Raw genomic sequence first — 17,833 nt, 5'->3', positions numbered from 1 at the left:
GTCTTTGAAATCTCTTTATTCTTTTGTTATCTCCTAGTTATTAAGAAATTATTATTAGAAGAAGATTCTTTATTGTCCTTTCTCAGCACATTACATACATTGAAACAAAATTTGACCTCTGCATTTGACCCATCCTACTGTATACACTGGGAGCAGTGGGCAGCCGCAGTGCAGCGACCGGGGACCAACTCCAGTTCTTTTGCCAGTGCCAGTGGTCAGGGTCACTATTAACTAACTTTAAAAAAAATGGGGGATTGATGTTCAGTTTGTCATGACAAAAAAAATGGAAATAAAAAGCAAAGGCACTGGCATAGAGTTTCTTATTTCTAAAAGTCAAGAAAGCAGACTACTGTTGGCGGTCTGCAGTGTTCATCTGTATTCTGGAATCATGCTGAACCCTATTCTGGCACCTGGCGATTTTCATGGGGACAAACATTCAATGACATTCTGTTGAATGTCCAACCAGTCTAGATTTTATGACTGTCATGATGTTGCTGTCGTCTGATGGCGTTTCTATACCTATCTCCAACAAGTGTTTTTATGTTTTTAAACATTATGTAATGATCCTAACTTTGTACGAGGTGATGAGTTATAATCATGTGTATCGGTTAGCTGGTTGTTTTGTTGAGTTTTCTCAGTCTTGGACTGACTCACAGTAAAAGACTACTGTTAAGACTGAGAATAAACAAGAATGTTCATTGCAGGCCAGCTGGCTGCATCTCTCAGTCATCTGTGTGTTCATCTGAATCACGTTTTCTCTTTTAAGCAGTTACGGAAAATGAATGAATAAATGAACAGCTAAAGAGCAGGACATTTTTTGTTTTAATTTTTGTTTTTAAAAGAGTTCAGTCAAATCACAAAAACTAATATATATATATATATTTAACAAATTTGTGACAAAATTTGAGAGAGACAAGTCTGTGTGCATAGAAAATCTTTAAATTCAACTCGTGGAAAATGGGACAAAAACAAAAGCCTTTCAAATTTTGTAAAGTGTATAATGGACTTTGGACAGCTCTACGTACAACATGATGATCAGGCTTGGGAGAAATGGAATGGAAATTGTTAATTGTAGACTTGCTTCAGTAACAAAAAAGCTTGGTATTGTGAAGCCACTTTGCGCAGATTCAGGTACAGAGGAAGCTCAGTCACCATTTCCTTTTTACAGATGGCCAAAAAGTAAATAATCTTACAGTATTGATCTTGAAAAGCAGCAGGTCACACTTCCTCTCTACCAGCTGCTTTGCAACAAAGAATCGGTTTTCTTCTGCTTTGAACTGCTATGAAGATGGACAACGCTTCTCCACCTACCCCTGCTGTAAAAACATCCATCCATCCATTTTCATCTGCTTATCCGGGGCCAGGTCGCGAGGGCAGCAGGCTGAGCAAGGCACCTCAGAAACCCCTCTCCCAAGCAACGCTTTCCAGCTTCTCCTGGGGGACCCCAAGGCATTCACACACCCGACGATGTTTTTACACAAGACCCCCCGGGAGGGATCTTGTATAAAAACATGAAGCCAAAAATTTCCTGGATACAGCTGCTGCCATCTTGCACTGGTAATGTTGTTTGGCGGCAGAGTCTGCCCAGTATTGATCTCCGTGGTGTCGAGTTCCCGCCCATACACCCGTCCAACCTATCACAAGCAGCGCCATTGATCATGAGCACACCGACGGGCACACATAGCTGGCAATCATGACGTCAAACCCCATTTATATAGCATCAAATAACTGATTAAAATCAAGCTTATCAGGAAACAAACACATCAGTGGGACAAGAACTAACTAGAGTGTTAAAAAAACATCTTTGTATTTGAGATTTTAGCTTGGCCCCGTCCCATCTGCTAACATGGAGGGGATGGGGTTTATGACCCGTATACATGTCTATGTTTTGGAACAGCTACACAGATGGATATTGATTGTGATAGATATGATTAAGTACAGGATTCTCCAGTAAAACATTTTCTTTATTTTTCACACATTTTGAGCTCTTGACAAGTCAACAGATAATTAAAAAGGGGTAGGGAAGATGGAAAATAACCCCAAATTCCAGGGTTTTCCATCAAATTTTACCCCATGCAAGTCAAAGCTTTAGAGTAAAAGTATATCCTAAAACATTAAAAAAAAATGGCCTGTTGCACATGTCTATATGTGATAGCACGGAGTAGTCTGTTACAAGTCCTTTAATACTGTGACCACAGCAGTCTGACTGACAGCTTCACAAGGTTTGTTCTATACTTAAATACTTTAAATGGCTCCTCAAAAAATCCTGAATACTTACATCTCACTTTACAGGACATTTTCTGGTAGAAACAAAAGCTAAACAGGGACAAAATACAAGAGGATTAATGAGACTGTAAGAAACACTTCCAGGACGACAGTGACTAATTTGTCTACAGGAAACTGGGCTGAATATGGGCTGAATATCAGACCCATGAAAAAAAATCTAAAACAAAATACATTACAATCCAGTGCATGTATTGAACTAACAGACAAGCAAATAAAATGAGCAGCTTAAGTAGAGACAGCAGAAAGGGCTTTGTGTTTACTCTCATATCCACTTCAGAATGATTCATATCAATAGATCGTCGTCCGTCCCACGACCAGTGCTGTTTTCCCTTTCTCATTCCCTACAGTGGCATTACACTGTAACCCTCGACAAAAATGACAACATGAAATGACACTCGAGATGCATCTAACATAAGATGACATAAAATGACCCTGGCTCATTATTTCTCAATAAACAAACATGAATTCCCTCATTTAAAATACACACATTTTGCAACAGTTTTAAAATAAATTTTTGGAGGACAGCATAGACAAAGTGTGAACAAAAACAAGTCTGCAAATGCATCTGAACAAATGACAGAGATCTATTTTCACATCTGTGAAGACATGAAAAGGGATTCAGAACTAGTAAAATATCTACACTATATGCCTGTTGACAATGAGTGTATGTGTTGGTGCATGTGTATGGAGCAGTACTGATGGGTTTCTACGTAAAAAGCTAATGCAGATTATAAAACATTCTGTGAATTCATGTGTGCATTTGTGGTTTAGGTCTATATCTTTGTAATTTATAGCTGTTTACAAAACATGTTTAAATATTGTGTGTGTGTGTGTGTGTGTGTGTGTGTGTGTGTGTGAGTGAGTGAGTGAGTGAGTGAGTGAGTGAGAGAGAGAGAGACCATCTAACCCCATAAATCTTCAGTGCGGCCAAACTTGTAGATCAGAGTGCTACAGAGAGAGAGAAAGGGGAAAAAACAACAAAAACAATAATGGTGTTATCACAATAACATCAAACAAATAAAAACACTGCTTCATTACCATGCCACTGGTGGTGCTCTGTAGGCTAACATTAGCACCCAGTGTTCCTATCCTGTCAGTCTGCTCTAATATTAGAGGAGTGGTAACAAGTGCAGCAATGCCAGTACTGGACTTTAGTTGAAATTCAGGCATCATATGTCATCAGGTGGAAATGCGACATGGAAATATGTCAACATGTAGGATTGTCATGCACAAATTCGTAGTAACAATGTGACATTAGCAAGCTAGCAAGTTAGCTACCTAGACATCTGCATACTTCTAGTGTTTTTCTTTTCTTTTTTTAAAAAAATTTGCTTGTTACAAGATAATGAACCGTAATACACTGAAATAGCTTGGAAAGCATTAGACAGATTATGGCAGTTCTGGAACATTTTTTTTAAATTTAATTTAATTTTTCATTTGGTACAGTGACAATTTGTGTGTGTGTGTGTCTTAATTTTGGACTGATAAGCTAAATGAATAAAGAATAAACAATATTAAACAAAGATAATACAAAGCTTATCATAATTTTTTAAATCTTTACTAACAACAACAACAAAAATACATTTGCGGGTTTCTTTTTTTGCTTGCACAGCTGTCTTGCTGATGATTGGAGAGGAGTAAATGGTAATGGTAAATGGACCTGCACTTGTATAGCGCCTTTCTAGTGATCTGACCACTCAAAGCGGTCACATTCACCCATTCACACAGACATTCACACACTGGTAGCCAAGGCTACCATACAAGGTGCCACCTGCTTCTCAGTTTTTAACACACACACACACACACACACAATTTGGAGAGGAATTTCGGGTTCAGTATCTTGCTCAAGGATATTTTGACATGCAGATCGAACCGCTGATTGATTAGAGTTTTCCTCTGGATATTTGACATTTTCACTTAGGTGTTTTATGCACAAATTGAAAATGTGAATAGAGGTGGATGGAAATACACCTATTGTAAACACCAGTCTGCGTGAGTAGGCAAGGCCAGGGCTTTGTTGGGGCCTATTTTCTTTCATTTGTGTTTTCAAAAAACTTGGGATGCTGTTTAAAACGTACATAAAAACAGAATGTAATGATTTGCAAAACTGTTTTGACCCATATTCAGTTGAATAGAGTCCAAAGACATGATATTTAATGCTCAAACTGATAGGCTTAATTGTTTTTTGTAAATATACACTCAATTTAAATTTGATGCCATAACATGTTTCAAAAACATCGGGACAGGGGCAACAAGAGACTGGGAGAGTTGTGGAATGCACAGGTAAATGAGTTAAGTTAGGTATCCTCGGAAGGCTCAGTTGTTCACAAGCAAAAACAGTCACTTTATGAAAAAATGCTAGGGCACACAGTTCAACAGTTTAAGAACAACAGTTCTCAACAAACAATTACAAGGGAATACTGATTTCACCATGTACAATCCATGATATACTCAAAAGATTCAGAGTGTCTCTACAAAGTGCAAAAATCTCTACAATCTCTCTGTAAGGGGCAAGGCTGAAAACCAATACTGTATGGCTGTGACCTTTAATCCCCAAGACGGTGCTGAATTAAAAACCATCATGACTGTATAAAGAATATTACTGCATGGATTCAGGAACACTATGGAAAACCATCGTCAGTAATCACAGTTCATCACTGTATCTACAAATGCTAGATAAGACTCTACCATGCAAAGTAAAAGCTATATTATTAACAACATCCAAAAAAAACGCCGACTTCTCTGAGCCTGAGCTCATCTGAGATGGACTGACAGAAAGTGGGAAAGTGTGCTGTGGTCTTAAGAGTCCACATTTCAAATGTTTTTTGGAAATCATGGATGTTGTGTCCTCAGGGCTTAAAAGGAAGAGGACCATCCAGATTGTTACCAGCTCAAAGTTTAAAGCCAGCATCAGTGATGGTATGGAGGTGTGTTAGTGCCCATGGCATCGTGGGTAACTTGCACATCTGTGAAGGCACCATGAATGCTGAATGGTTCATACAGGTTTTGGAACAACATATGCTGCCATCCAGATGACATCTTTTACACGGACTTTACTGCTTATCCCAGCAAGACGATGAGACACGTTCTGCACGTGTTCTAACTGTGTGGCTTCGTAATAAAAGAGTGCAGGTACTACACTGATCTGCCTGCAGTCCAGACCTGTCTCCCATTGAACATGTCTGGCTCATTATGAAACACAAAATACTGGTCCAATGGAGACCTTGGACTGCTGAGCTGATGAAATCATATATCAATGTAGAATGGGAAAGAATTTCACGTTCAAAGAAAAGGTGATGTAACACAGTGGTAAACATATTCCTATCCCAACTTTGTTAGAATGTATTGCAGGCATCAAATTCAGAATGAGGCCATATTTACAAAAAACAAAGTTTATCAGTTTATCTTGTCTTTGTACTGTATTCATTTAAATATAGGTCAAAAGGCCTTTACAAATCACTGCATCCTGTTTTATTTACATTTTACACAACATCCCAACTACAACAAACAGTGCTGTTCTTAAGTAGGTTTGAGTCCTGTGGAAGACCGTTATTATTAGCATTTACGACCAGGAATTGAAGAAGAAATCAAGACAAATAGCAGAGCACCACATCTTATAACTTTAGCAGTGCATTGCTCAACTGAATGGCTCTCCGCCTCTTTTATGAGGCACTTCTTAGTAGACTTGCACCGATTGCAATTTTTTGGGCCGATTCCGATTTCCAATTTGCAGAGTGTTTGGACAGCTGATTCCGATTTTGGCTGATTAAGATTTCATTTTTTTCAAACCACTTTATAGCACAAAAGATATTGCAATATTTTCTATCTTTCCTTTATTAGAGCATTTTAACCAAGGTACAACCAGTTTTTCAATAATCATCTCAAACAAACAAATAAAAACAGTGACATAGGTTTAGAAACATTTTCCTTTTTGCTCAAATATAACTTCAGGTATGGTATTAAAATAAATAGGTAAAAAAGGCATACATAAATAAAAACATAGATAAATAAAATAATAATTCTTGGTGTATAGCATTTGTGGGTAATTTCTTTCTTTCTAGATAAAAAAGTAAAAATATCTCCTGTGGAAAATTCACACAGGTCTTCACATCTACAAAGTGCAGTGTTATGGACATTCTTATTTTAACAACTAGAAAAAAGGTGCACATTCTTCGGCACGCAGACACGCACCTCGTCAGTTTCGAGTGGCACAGTGCAGCAGTGAGAGCTCCACAGTTAAGTTTAACACAGACAATTAACAACTTTCTCCTTCTCTCTTCTGATGTGTGTGCGTGCATGATTAAGGTGAGAAGCCGCCCATGTTTCACTTCCTCACATCACCCAGACTGTGAGTTGCACATGTGCGTGTGTGTGCGCTGCTGATGTTACACAATGTCAATCATGCAGTGCGGCGGGAATTTGGCTGGTGCTTTAGAGCGGCATATTTTAGACTGACCGGCCGGTCACAGGTCATGGCCAATCATGTGAAAATCAGCCCAATTCGAAGCACCTGATGTACATGGAGCTGAAACGTATTCTGTAAAATTGGTGTGACAGTGCATTTGGCCACTGATAAACAAAAATAAGACAAATACAATCTCAAACAACAAAATGGACCAAGGATTGCAAAATATCAACAGCAATCTTTAAGCTCTGACTACTTGAGAGAAAGCAGTATAACAGGGTGGATTTTAACCCTAAAAATATATCATGTCCAATACTGGCATACTTAATTAAGCTGCTTAAAATGCAAATGGCAGTATATTCTATTAGTTAATATTAAGTCACTCTAGTTTACAGACATGTGATGTTTTAATATTTGACTAACTCCTCACTGATTTGAGTTTCATTATAGTTTCAGTTTCATTATACTCACCTAAAAAAGATGAAGGCATTCTGAAAGAACACGGCCAGCCCAGGTGCCACTTCTTTCTCTGATAAACAGGACAAAACCACAATCACAGTTAGTAACACAACAGTAAGTAAAGAGATTCTGAAACGTATGTGTGTGTAAATGGAGTCCTTTGTGTTGCTTGGGCTACCAAGGTGCTCCGACCTTTAAACGACAAGTAGGAGTAAGTAAAATCTGTGTTTCAGTGTTCATATGGGCACCTGAATGTTGTTTCAAGACAGACTTCAATGCGGATTTGCTAATTGCATTATTTTATAATAAAATGCGTGTACCAAATAAACCACTGACTTTGTGATTTTATATTGATTTTTAACTGATTAACAGTGGGTCTTTGACTGTTTTACATGAAAACAGTATTTTACCCCATTTCCATTACGATGACTATTTTTAATTAACATGCACTTTCCAGGCATTTGCGAAAAATGTGCTAGTACTTGCCAACTTTACTTCCTCTTTAGACATTCCTGTCGCCAACTAGCCACAAATGCCAATAGACCCAATCAGCACAAGGCTGAGTCCCTTTTTGGGGGGTAGAAAACTGAAGATCATATAGATGTCAATGCAATTTGACGTGTGTTTGGATTATAATTTTGACACATCTATATGCATTTATATTTTGTTAAACAAACATTTGTTTTATTGACATGTGTTATAATTATTTTGCGACCTTGTCTGAACCTGAACCATTCACAACACCCTAATAGATTAATGTTAATCGCCATCATGTACCTTCAGTCTTCCCCTGTAAAAGTGGATTAATGATGTTAAACACTGGCCCGATATCATAGACACTCATAGACACACACACTGAGATTTAGTTGGAGACAATGTCGATAGCGCTGCAGGCTCTCTGCGAACAACACTCGACTCTGTAGCACCTCTTAAAAAGAAGTTAACAAGGCAAAGAAAGTTCACTCCTTGGTACAATTCTCAAACCCGAAAATTAAAACAAATATCACGAAAATTTGAAAGGAATTGGCAATTAACAAAACTGGAAGAATCTCGTTTAGTCTGAGAACAAAGTCTCAAAACGTATAAGAGGGGCCTCCGCAATGCCAGAGCAAACTATTACTCAGCATTAATAGAAAAATAAGAACAACCCCAGGTTTCCTTTCAGCACTGTAGCCAGGCTGACTGAGAGTCACAGCTCTATTGAGCCTTGTATTCCTTTAGCCCTTAGTAGTAATGATTTTATGAGCTTTTTTTAATGACAAAATTCTAACTATTAGAAGCAAAATTCATGACCTCCTGCCCACAAACGGAACCAATCTGCCCTCAAACACAGCTGTAAGACCTAATATATATCTAGATAGCTTCTACCCAATTTCTCTTCAACAACTGACCACAATGATTTCTTCATCTAAATCATCAATGTGTCTCTTAGACCCCATCCCAACTAGGCTACTTAAAGGGCCAGTGTGTAATATTTGGCATGGTTTATTGTCAAATCTGAATCTGAATCTGAATATTCTACCCATTAATATGTTTATATAAGTGTATAATCGCTATAAAATAAAATTCATTTGGTTTTCGTAGCCTTATATTAATGCTTTTATATATATAAATAGCAAGGGCCTTGCTTTAGAGAGGTCGCCATCTTGCACCGCCATGTATGTAAGGCAGCCTGAGCGGACAATCCAGCCAGCCAAAGAACGCGTTTCTCATGTATAAATAAACCAACGAAGACAGCGGGAGGAAGGAAGAAGGAGGAGGAAACAGCAAAGAGTGTTCGTAGTTCGTCGATAGAGAGTAGTGAAAAGTTTTTTTAGTTATAAAGTTTGCGAATGGACCACACTTACCACGCAACAGGAGAGAATGAACCTGAACTGTCATCTGTGAGGAAAAGAAGACGCAACTTCACTCCTTGTGATGCACTCTCTGCGGCGTTTTTCCTCCTGATGATATATCTCCCCAAGGATGGCAGCACCGAATCCCATTCTGTGCAGCAAAATGGGAGCGGAGGATTCAGCTTCTCTTCTCGCCCGCTCAGTGTACTCCGGCTCTCATCTGTATGCTCTGGCTCAAACAGGTATGGCTCTGGATCTGTGTCCGCTACAAGAAACTCTTCAAAATCGCGTTCAAAGTGGTCCATTGCAGCTACTATAGCCCAGAGATAGGCTAAATAAACAGCTGAGCTCTGTTTACAGGCTACGCTGTCAGTCAGTGCTGGAGATTGGTGGAGCAGAGAGGGGGGGGGGGGGTCCCCGCTAGGTATTGTAAACAAGTATGTGTGTATGAAGTGTGTGTGTTACGCCAGAAGAGTCAGAGTTTGGGACGGAGTCTTTTACCCCTTGGAGTGTTACCGGAGTTTTTGGAGTGCTCAAATAAACGGGCCTTTTTCCCCGAACGCTACTCTGGTCTCCTGCTCGTGAGTGATTCATTACAATATCGTAACATGGTTTAGATTTCTAAATAAACATTCACCTCCCTGTTGTGCTAGACAGACCTACTCCTGAAAAACTCGTGTCTGCGCAAAGCTTTTTGTCCCTACGAGGCCACCGTCATTTACCCGACGGGAGGGGTGAGCGAGTGAACCCTGCAATCTAGAATTTGACCACTGATGTCACTGTTTTCAACCCATTTTACACACTGGCCCTCTAAGGAAGTCTTACCTTTAGTTAACACGCATATATTTGACATGATCAATATATCTTTATTAACAGGCATGCACCACAGTCCTTCAAGGCAGCTGTAATTAAACCTCTTCTAAAAAAAGCCCACCCTGGATCCTGAGGTGTTAGCCAACTATAGACCAATATCTAATCTGAATCCCAGTTTTCACTGTTCAGGGCAGATGGCAGACAGCATGTGTGGCGTCGTGTGGGGGGGGGGCGGTTTGCTGATGTCAACGCTGTGGATCGAGTGGCCCATGGTGGCAGTGGGGTTATGGTATGGGCAGGCGTATGTTATGGACAACGAACACAGGTGCATTTTATTGATGGCATTTTGAATGTACAGAGATATCGTGACGAGATCCTGAGGCCCATTGTTGTGCCATTCATCCACGACCATCACCTCATGTTGCAGCATGATAATGCACGGCCCCATGTTGCAAGGATCTGTACACAATTCCTGGAAGCTGAAAACATCCCAGTTCTTGCATGGCCAGCATACTCACCGGACATGTCACCCATTGAGCATGTTTGGGATGCTCTGGATCGGCGTATACAACAGCACGTTCCAGTTCCTGCCAATATCCAGCAACTGCACGCAGCCATTGAAGAGGAGTGGACCAACATTCCACAGGCCACAATCAACAACCTGATCAACTCTATGTGAAGGAGATGTGTTGCACTGTGTGAGGCAAATGGTGGTCACACCAGATACTGACTGGTTTTCTGACCCCCCCCCAACAAAGCAAAACTGCACATTTCAGAGTGGCCTTTTATTGTAGCCAGCCTAAGGCACACCTGTGCAATATTCATGCTGTCTAATCAGTATCTTGATATGCCACACCTGTGAGGTGGGATGGATTATCTCGGCAAAGGAGAAGTGCTCACTAACACAGATTTAGACAGATTTGTGAACAATATTTGTGAGGAAATGGTCTTTAGTGTGGATAGAAAATGTTTTAGATCTTTGAGTTCAGCTCATGAAAAATGGGAGCAAAAACAAAAGTGGCGCGTTTATATTTTTGTTCAGTAGATGAGGAGCCAGAGCCAGAATTAACCTTTCCAGAGTTAATGTTCACATATTGCACTATGATTTGATAGAGGTTTAGAGCTGCAGCTGCATCATTCCAAAGGGATACTCATCCTGAAAATACTTTTTTTTTTTAGGCGAACCTCAAAATGTTTCATTTGTGCTGTGTGCCATCTTCATTTACTCTTCACATGTAACACATATACTGATCTCACAAGTGTTCCCTTTGCTATGACAACAAAAGTATTCAAATAGACCTTGTGGTTGCAGAGATATATTCATTTCATTATGGGTATGCAATTTTCGAGCAGAGGCCTATAAAATAGGCTTAGGATTTAATTTATCATGTTGATCTGTTCTGTACGACATCTATTGCATGTCTGTCCGTCCTGGAAGAGGGATCCCTCCTCAGTTGCTCTTCCTGTGGTTTCTACCATTTTTTTTAGGGCACAACAGTCTCCTTCAGTACATTATTCTATGCTTTCTTTTGATTTTCACATTGGCTAGTCATCCTGTTTAATTTGTCTTCTGATTAAATCGGAACCATTGAAACAAGTTGTAGGAAGCCTCTGAAAGTAATTGGTTGCTGGCAGACACTCTGTGCTGCAATAAAATGGTTAATCAGCAGTGCCGTGCACTGTAGAGCTGATGCGCTGCTGGTTCTGCCGGCCTGAATAGAATATAATGTCTATAGCCTTACTGTTGTGTACAGCCTTTATAGACTGAGCTGAGTAGTGATGCGTGGGTCGACCCGTAACCCACGGGACCCGCAAATGGACCTGCGGGTCGGGCAGCAGTGATCGTCTGTTAAATCGGTCTGTAAATGATATTTTGACATTATTATTATTATAATCTATTAATCTATAATCTATTAATGTCATGGCATCCGAAGGTACTGATGCGTTGAGCAGGTGACAGTCCGCGGTCGTTTTCAAAACACACTTGTGTCACGCACTCCAAAAGAAACTTGATGAAACTTTAAACAATTATTTATTGCACAAAACGGGAAACAAACGTTGACAAAAACGGTTCCATAATTCATATTCAATTCAAAAGATAATGAAAAAACAGCTACAAGTTAGAGGGAATAGTGATAAAGTGGTAAAACTTGGCATTGGTCCACAACCTCAGACAGATGCGCTCTAGCGTGCCGTGCGCACAAGCTCAGTTGGTAGGCTATACTATATTTTCACATTTTTAACAATGCAATTTAAAAGTTTTGATTTTTATTGATAACCTACATTTACCAACAACAAAAAGACTACATTTAGCACTAAAAAAATATGTAAAAAAATAAATAAATAAAATAATAATAAGTAAATAAAAAAATGAATATCGAATATCAAATTTTCATAACGAATACCTACCCATAGAAACGAATATTCGAATATCCAAATATTTGGATACAGCCCTACATTTTTTCCCTCGTTAAAGGGTTTTTCCGGGGGAGTTTTTCCTTATCCGCTGCGAGGGTCCTAAGGACAGAGGGATGACGTATGCTGTAAAGCCCTCTGAGACAAATTGTGATTTGTGATAGTGGGCTTTATAAATAAAATTGATTGACTGATTGAATGGTCTGATGCTGCCTCCAACTCAAGCTAATGTTAGTTATCCATCAGCAGTAACTGTCATCAGCATCATTTAGTCATTTATCACACTGATGGTGAATATTCAGTATCTTAAATCTCAGTATGAAAGTCTTGATTAACCCATTACATTTTCCTGTTTCTCTGTTCATGTACTCTTCTTTCTCCCAAATGGGGGCGCCTTGGCGATGACATGATGGCCTGGTCTACGTGTATCATACTAGTGGTGTTTCAACGGTCACACAGTGCAGCATGAGATTTTAAAGTAGTTATACAAGGAATGTACTTCGCATAATGTAAGACATGTTTGGGGATTTTTATGAACAAATTTCAACATGAACAACAGCCAGACAATGTATATCCAAAACTCTTCCAAAACATTCTGTTATTCTAAACCATGTTTAGGCCTGCAAAACAGTTTTTTAAATTTTATAACTTTTCCAGGAATTTCTCTAGTGCCTCTAGCCTCTAGTGTGTGACATAACAAAGGCATCAGGCAGGAATTGCTAAAGGAGCCCACTTGAAAGCCCAGTGAAGTCACAGGGTCTGAAACATAAAGCTTGGCCCTCAGTTGAAGGCGCCTGAAGGGAGCGTATTCTATGCCAACCACCCCACATAAGGCAAGTGTGGTGGCTGTGATACACTCACAGACTTGGGTGTACCATTCATCAAGACCACGTAACGTCACAGTATTTTCACACCGCCATATTTGTGTCCGCTCACAGCAGTCAGGTCACAGGTCACAGCATTGTCACGTTACCAAAACAAGAAGGGTAGGAGGAAAATCAGCGAGAGATTGAAAATTTATGTTACTTGAACGATTCCAGGAATATGTTGTACTTTTGGCTGTGATACCAGTCGACAAAGAAAGCCTGGACTGCAGTTTTATTCCATCCCAAAGGATGTAGACCGGCGGAATAAATGGTTGGCTGAGATAAGAAGAGACCACTGGCAGCCAACAGCTAACGTTAACTCCAGGTTGTGCAGTCAACACTTAGTGTCCGGTAAGTCCTCAACTCTATCTAATTTTTATTTTAGTCTTTGAAAACCCCTTACAAAACATGTGAAACATGATTAACTTCAGATGCCATATGATTAACGCTGACAGCCCAACACTACGTTACCTAACGTGATGTTAGCTACCTCAATGGAGATTCACATTGTCTTATGCTAACGTTAGCTAACGTTATCTGATTACGGTACACTCAAAAGCTTGCGGTTTGAGCTGATGTTAGTCACTAATTAACTATTATTCATACCTACTTTTGTCGTGGTGTGGGTCCCTGAATATAATACACACTCACCGGCCACTTCATTAGCTAACACTTGTGCGGTCTAATATAATCCAATCCAGTTATGCTATAAATGCTATTTTTATGAAGCTTGTACATTTTGGGTTTTTGTTGACATTGTCAAAAAGGTGATAATATACATTCATTCATTCATTCATCTTCTAACCGCTTTATCCTCTTGAGGGTCGCGGGGAGGCTGAAGCCTATCCCAGCTGACATCGGGCGAGAGGCAGGGTACACCCTGGACAGGTCGCCAGACTATCGCAGGGCTGACACATAGAGACAGACAACCATTCACGCTCACATTCACACCTATGGACAATTTAGAGTTATCAATTAACCTAGTCCCCAATCTGCATGTCTTTGGACTGTGGGAGGAAGCCGGAGCGCCCGGAGAGAACCCACGCTGACACGGGGAGAACATGCAAACTCCGCACAGAAGGGCTCCCACGCCCGGGATCGAACCGGCAACCCTCTTGCTGTGAGGCGAGAGTGCTAACCACCACACCACCGTGCCGCCCACGTGATAATATACATTTATGTTTATTATAGAGGTCATAGTGGATGGTGCTGGTGTAATGGAGTGCATTATATTGTGCGGTGTTCTTATAATTTTGCCCAATCCATTAGCATATATTGAGGGGGACAAAATATAAGGAACACTTTAATATATTACACTCCAGTATGCCAGTGCCATCCAGTACAGCCTTAATAATAAACATAAAGTGTAATTATCACCTTTCTGACAATGTCAACAAAAACTGAAAATGTAAAAAGCTTCATAAAGTAGAATGTATGACAGAGCTGTTGGATTAGATTGCACGGGTGGACCTAATGAAGTGGCCAGTGGATGGACAGACACACACACACAAGGTGTGTTGCAGAGGTTAGCGGACAAAATACTGTTGAGGGTACTAAATATGGGTCGCAACCAATAATGGAAATTTTTAACAAATATCGTCGTCTCTCCGTCTCGTTTAAGTGTGAGGTGTGTACTGCCATAAAGAAACTGAGGGGTATGGTCAAATCGGACGCAAATATGGCGGTGGTCTCCTCGAAGTGACGTCACTGTTACCCACGAATAAGCGGAGTGGACTCTGCAAGGACTGTCCGCACTCATTCGGGCTTCGATAGTCGAGCGCACTTCCGCATTGTAGTTTCCTGTAAAAATGTCCGTGAAAAATCCCCGTGATGTGAAAAATACATGGCGAGCAGTCTTTTGTGTACACTGGTGCGCGGAGCGGAGTCCGTGCAGTTGTAAAATCTGAGCTTTGCGCGCACAGGGCTTGCGGATGTCCGCTTTTAGTCCGGGTGGACCTCCGCAATTTGGATTGGTTGCTGGGGACTTTAATTGTTGTTTGGAAAGTAATTTGGTTAAACTTCACCAACAGTATCTAGGTCCTAATGCATCAAATGCTTTAAAGATGGCCTGTAATGATGCAGGACTTGTGGATGTCTGGAGAGAAATTAATCCAACAGGAAAAGACTATACTTTGTATTCAACCAGACACAAAACACACTCCAGATTGGACCCTTTTTTTAAGCCGCAGAACCATCTTTCTTCTGTAATTTCCTGCAGTATAGGATCTATTCTTATATCAGACCATTCACCAGTTTACTTCCAAATATGCCTTCCTCAACAGATACAACAAACTAAGTATTGGAGATTTAACTCCTCACTCCTAGCAAACGCTTGCAATAACATCAGGCAATGGCTGGAGCAGTATAGACAGGAAAATGCAGCTTCCCACATTACTCCTGCAGTGATGTGGGACTCAAACAATCACCTACAGAGGAAAATACGAGGAAGTTAAATGATGTTAGAACTAACTTCAATTGCATTCAAACTGAACATATCAAAAAACTGTTGTTCTTCACCAGACAACAATACTATGAGATTGTTAACAAGACTAGCAGTCTTCTAGCCTATCAGCTTAAAAAACAGCAGGCTGACCATACAATAAAATGCATATGTGACACAACAGGCCAACAGAAATATGACACACAATCATTAAAGTGGTCTTTTCTTGATTTCTATACACAGCCGCATGTATCAGAAAATCCAGCTGACTCAGATATCCATATGTTTCATGCAAAGGTATCCTAAATCCTCAATCTCGGGGGCAGCAGTAGCTCAGTCCATAGGGACTTGGGTTGGGAACCGGAGGGTCACCTGTTCAAGTCCCCCGTCCCGTCCCCCGAATATGGAGCGTAGACTGGTGGCTGGAGAACTGCCAGTTCACCTCCTGAGCACTGCTAAGGTGCCCTTGAGCAAGGCACTGAACCCCCCAACTGCTCAGGGAGCCTGACCATGGCAGCCCCTCACTCTGACATCTCTCCATGTGCATGTGAGTGTATTTCGGACCTGTGTGTTAATGAAAAAAAAAATGAAAAATCTGAATTTCCCCAGAGACCATATGGACTAATAAAGAAATTTGTGGAATCTATATTGGAAAAACCAAAAATAGAATCTCATTGTTTGCTGATGATATAGTCTTGTACCGTACCAGCCCAGAGAGGTCCATCCCAGCAGTACAACACAATGGAGGATTGCGAAAAGGAGGAAGACGAAAAGACGGTATTGTCTGTTACAACTGTCGCAAAAATCTTTCTGCGTGTGCATGTGATTAGTGTGCATGCGCCCGCGCGTGCAGCCTATTGCAGTCGCTCCTTCTCAGTTTTCTTACTTTTTTGCTTTATTAAGTTTGTTATTTGTGCTTGCTTTTTTGTGACTGTCATTTTGAAACTGCGCCCTCTCCAAACATGCTGATTGAGAGAGTTGTGCTTGTTTTCCTCACTCTGGAATTACTTCTTTCATTCGGACCCGGCACCATTGTGCAACAACTTCATGGCCGCATTGTTTACTCCAGAGATCAGCTGATCGTGCTGAGGCTGGCCGGCTTGGTGGCCGGGACATCGGAGATACCAGCTGAATTGTGAATGAAAACACACAGAGGATGCAGGGGAGGAAGTAAACAGCGGCAGAAAAAAGCAGAAAAACGGAGGCTTATGGAGAAGAGAAGATATAAGCCATGTCTCCCCTTTCTCGTCATGGGCAACGTGACGTCGCTGGCAAATAAGATGGACGAGCTGACAGCAGTTGCCAGGAGTCAGAAGGAGTACTGGGAATGTAGTCTGATGTGCTTCACTGAGACATGGCTTCACCAGGACATTTCCGACAACAACGTCTCCATCAGCGGCTTTCAGACTGTTCGGGCCGACAGGGACTGCACCGAGAGCGGTAAGCGCAAAGGAGGGAGGCTTGCCGTTCTAGTAAATAACCGCTGGTGCAGTCCTGACCATATTTCTATTAAGGAATGTATCTGTTGCCCGGACATTGAACTGTTTGCTGTTGGACTCAGGCCGTAATATTTGCCCCGTGAGTTTTCACATGCCATTATTGTAACTGTTTACATCCCCCCCTCTGCCAACCCAATGTCGGCAAGTGACGTCATTCACTCCACCATAGCCCGCCTGCAGACTAAACACCCAAGTGCCTTCATAGCTATCTCGGGTGACTTCAACCATGTCACCATGGAAACAACATTGCCCACATTTACACAGTATGTGAGCTGCCCTACCAGAGAAGAGAGAACACTGGACTTGCTGTATGCAAACGCCAAAGATGCATACAGCTGCTCCCCCCTCTGGGTAGGTCAGACCACAACCTGGTGCACCTCAACCCCTGCTATGTACCACTAGTCAAGAGCCAGCCTGCGACCATGAGGACAGTGAGGAGATGGTCGGAGGAGGCTTATGAGACATTGCAGGGCTGTTTTGGGGTGACAGACTGGCAGGCACTCTGTGAGCCACATGGGGAGGACATCGACGGGCTCACAGAATGCATCACGGACTACATCAGCTTCTGTGTGGACTACACTGTCCCAGCCAGGACTGTCCATTGTTATCCAAATAACAAACCGTGGGTAACAAAGAACATCAAAGCCATCCTCAACTCAATGAAGAGGGCCTTCAGAGCTGGTAACAGGGAGGAGGTGAGAACAATACAAGGGGAGCTGAAGATCAATCAATCAATCAATTTTATTTATAAAGCCCAATATCACAAATCACAATTTGCCTCACAGGGCTTTACAGCATACGACATCCCTCTGTCC

The 17,833-nt window shown here is 41.1% G+C and overlaps 1 protein-coding gene across 2 annotated transcripts in view; it reads right to left on the bottom strand.

Moving 5' to 3' along the window:
* Positions 1-3,105: 3,105 nt before the first annotated feature.
* The window catches only part of LOC125900116 (transmembrane protein 50B), an 84,919-nt gene continuing 70,191 nt past the window's right edge, over positions 3,106-17,833 (bottom strand). For both annotated transcript variants that reach the window (XM_049594914.1, XM_049594913.1), the window contains 2 exons: positions 7,163-7,220; positions 3,106-3,234 (listed from right to left, as the gene is read on the bottom strand). In XM_049594914.1, coding sequence (XP_049450871.1) covers positions 3,189-3,234; positions 7,163-7,220 — 104 coding nt within the window. In that variant the 3' untranslated portion in view covers positions 3,106-3,188. The remainder of the gene's footprint in view (positions 3,235-7,162; positions 7,221-17,833) is intronic.

The sequence above is a fragment of the Epinephelus fuscoguttatus genome, linkage group LG13 (genome assembly GCF_011397635.1).
Source record: "Epinephelus fuscoguttatus linkage group LG13, E.fuscoguttatus.final_Chr_v1".
In the NCBI taxonomy this organism is placed as follows: Eukaryota; Metazoa; Chordata; class Actinopteri; order Perciformes; family Serranidae; genus Epinephelus; species Epinephelus fuscoguttatus.
This window is presented reverse-complemented; position numbering and strand designations above follow the sequence as displayed.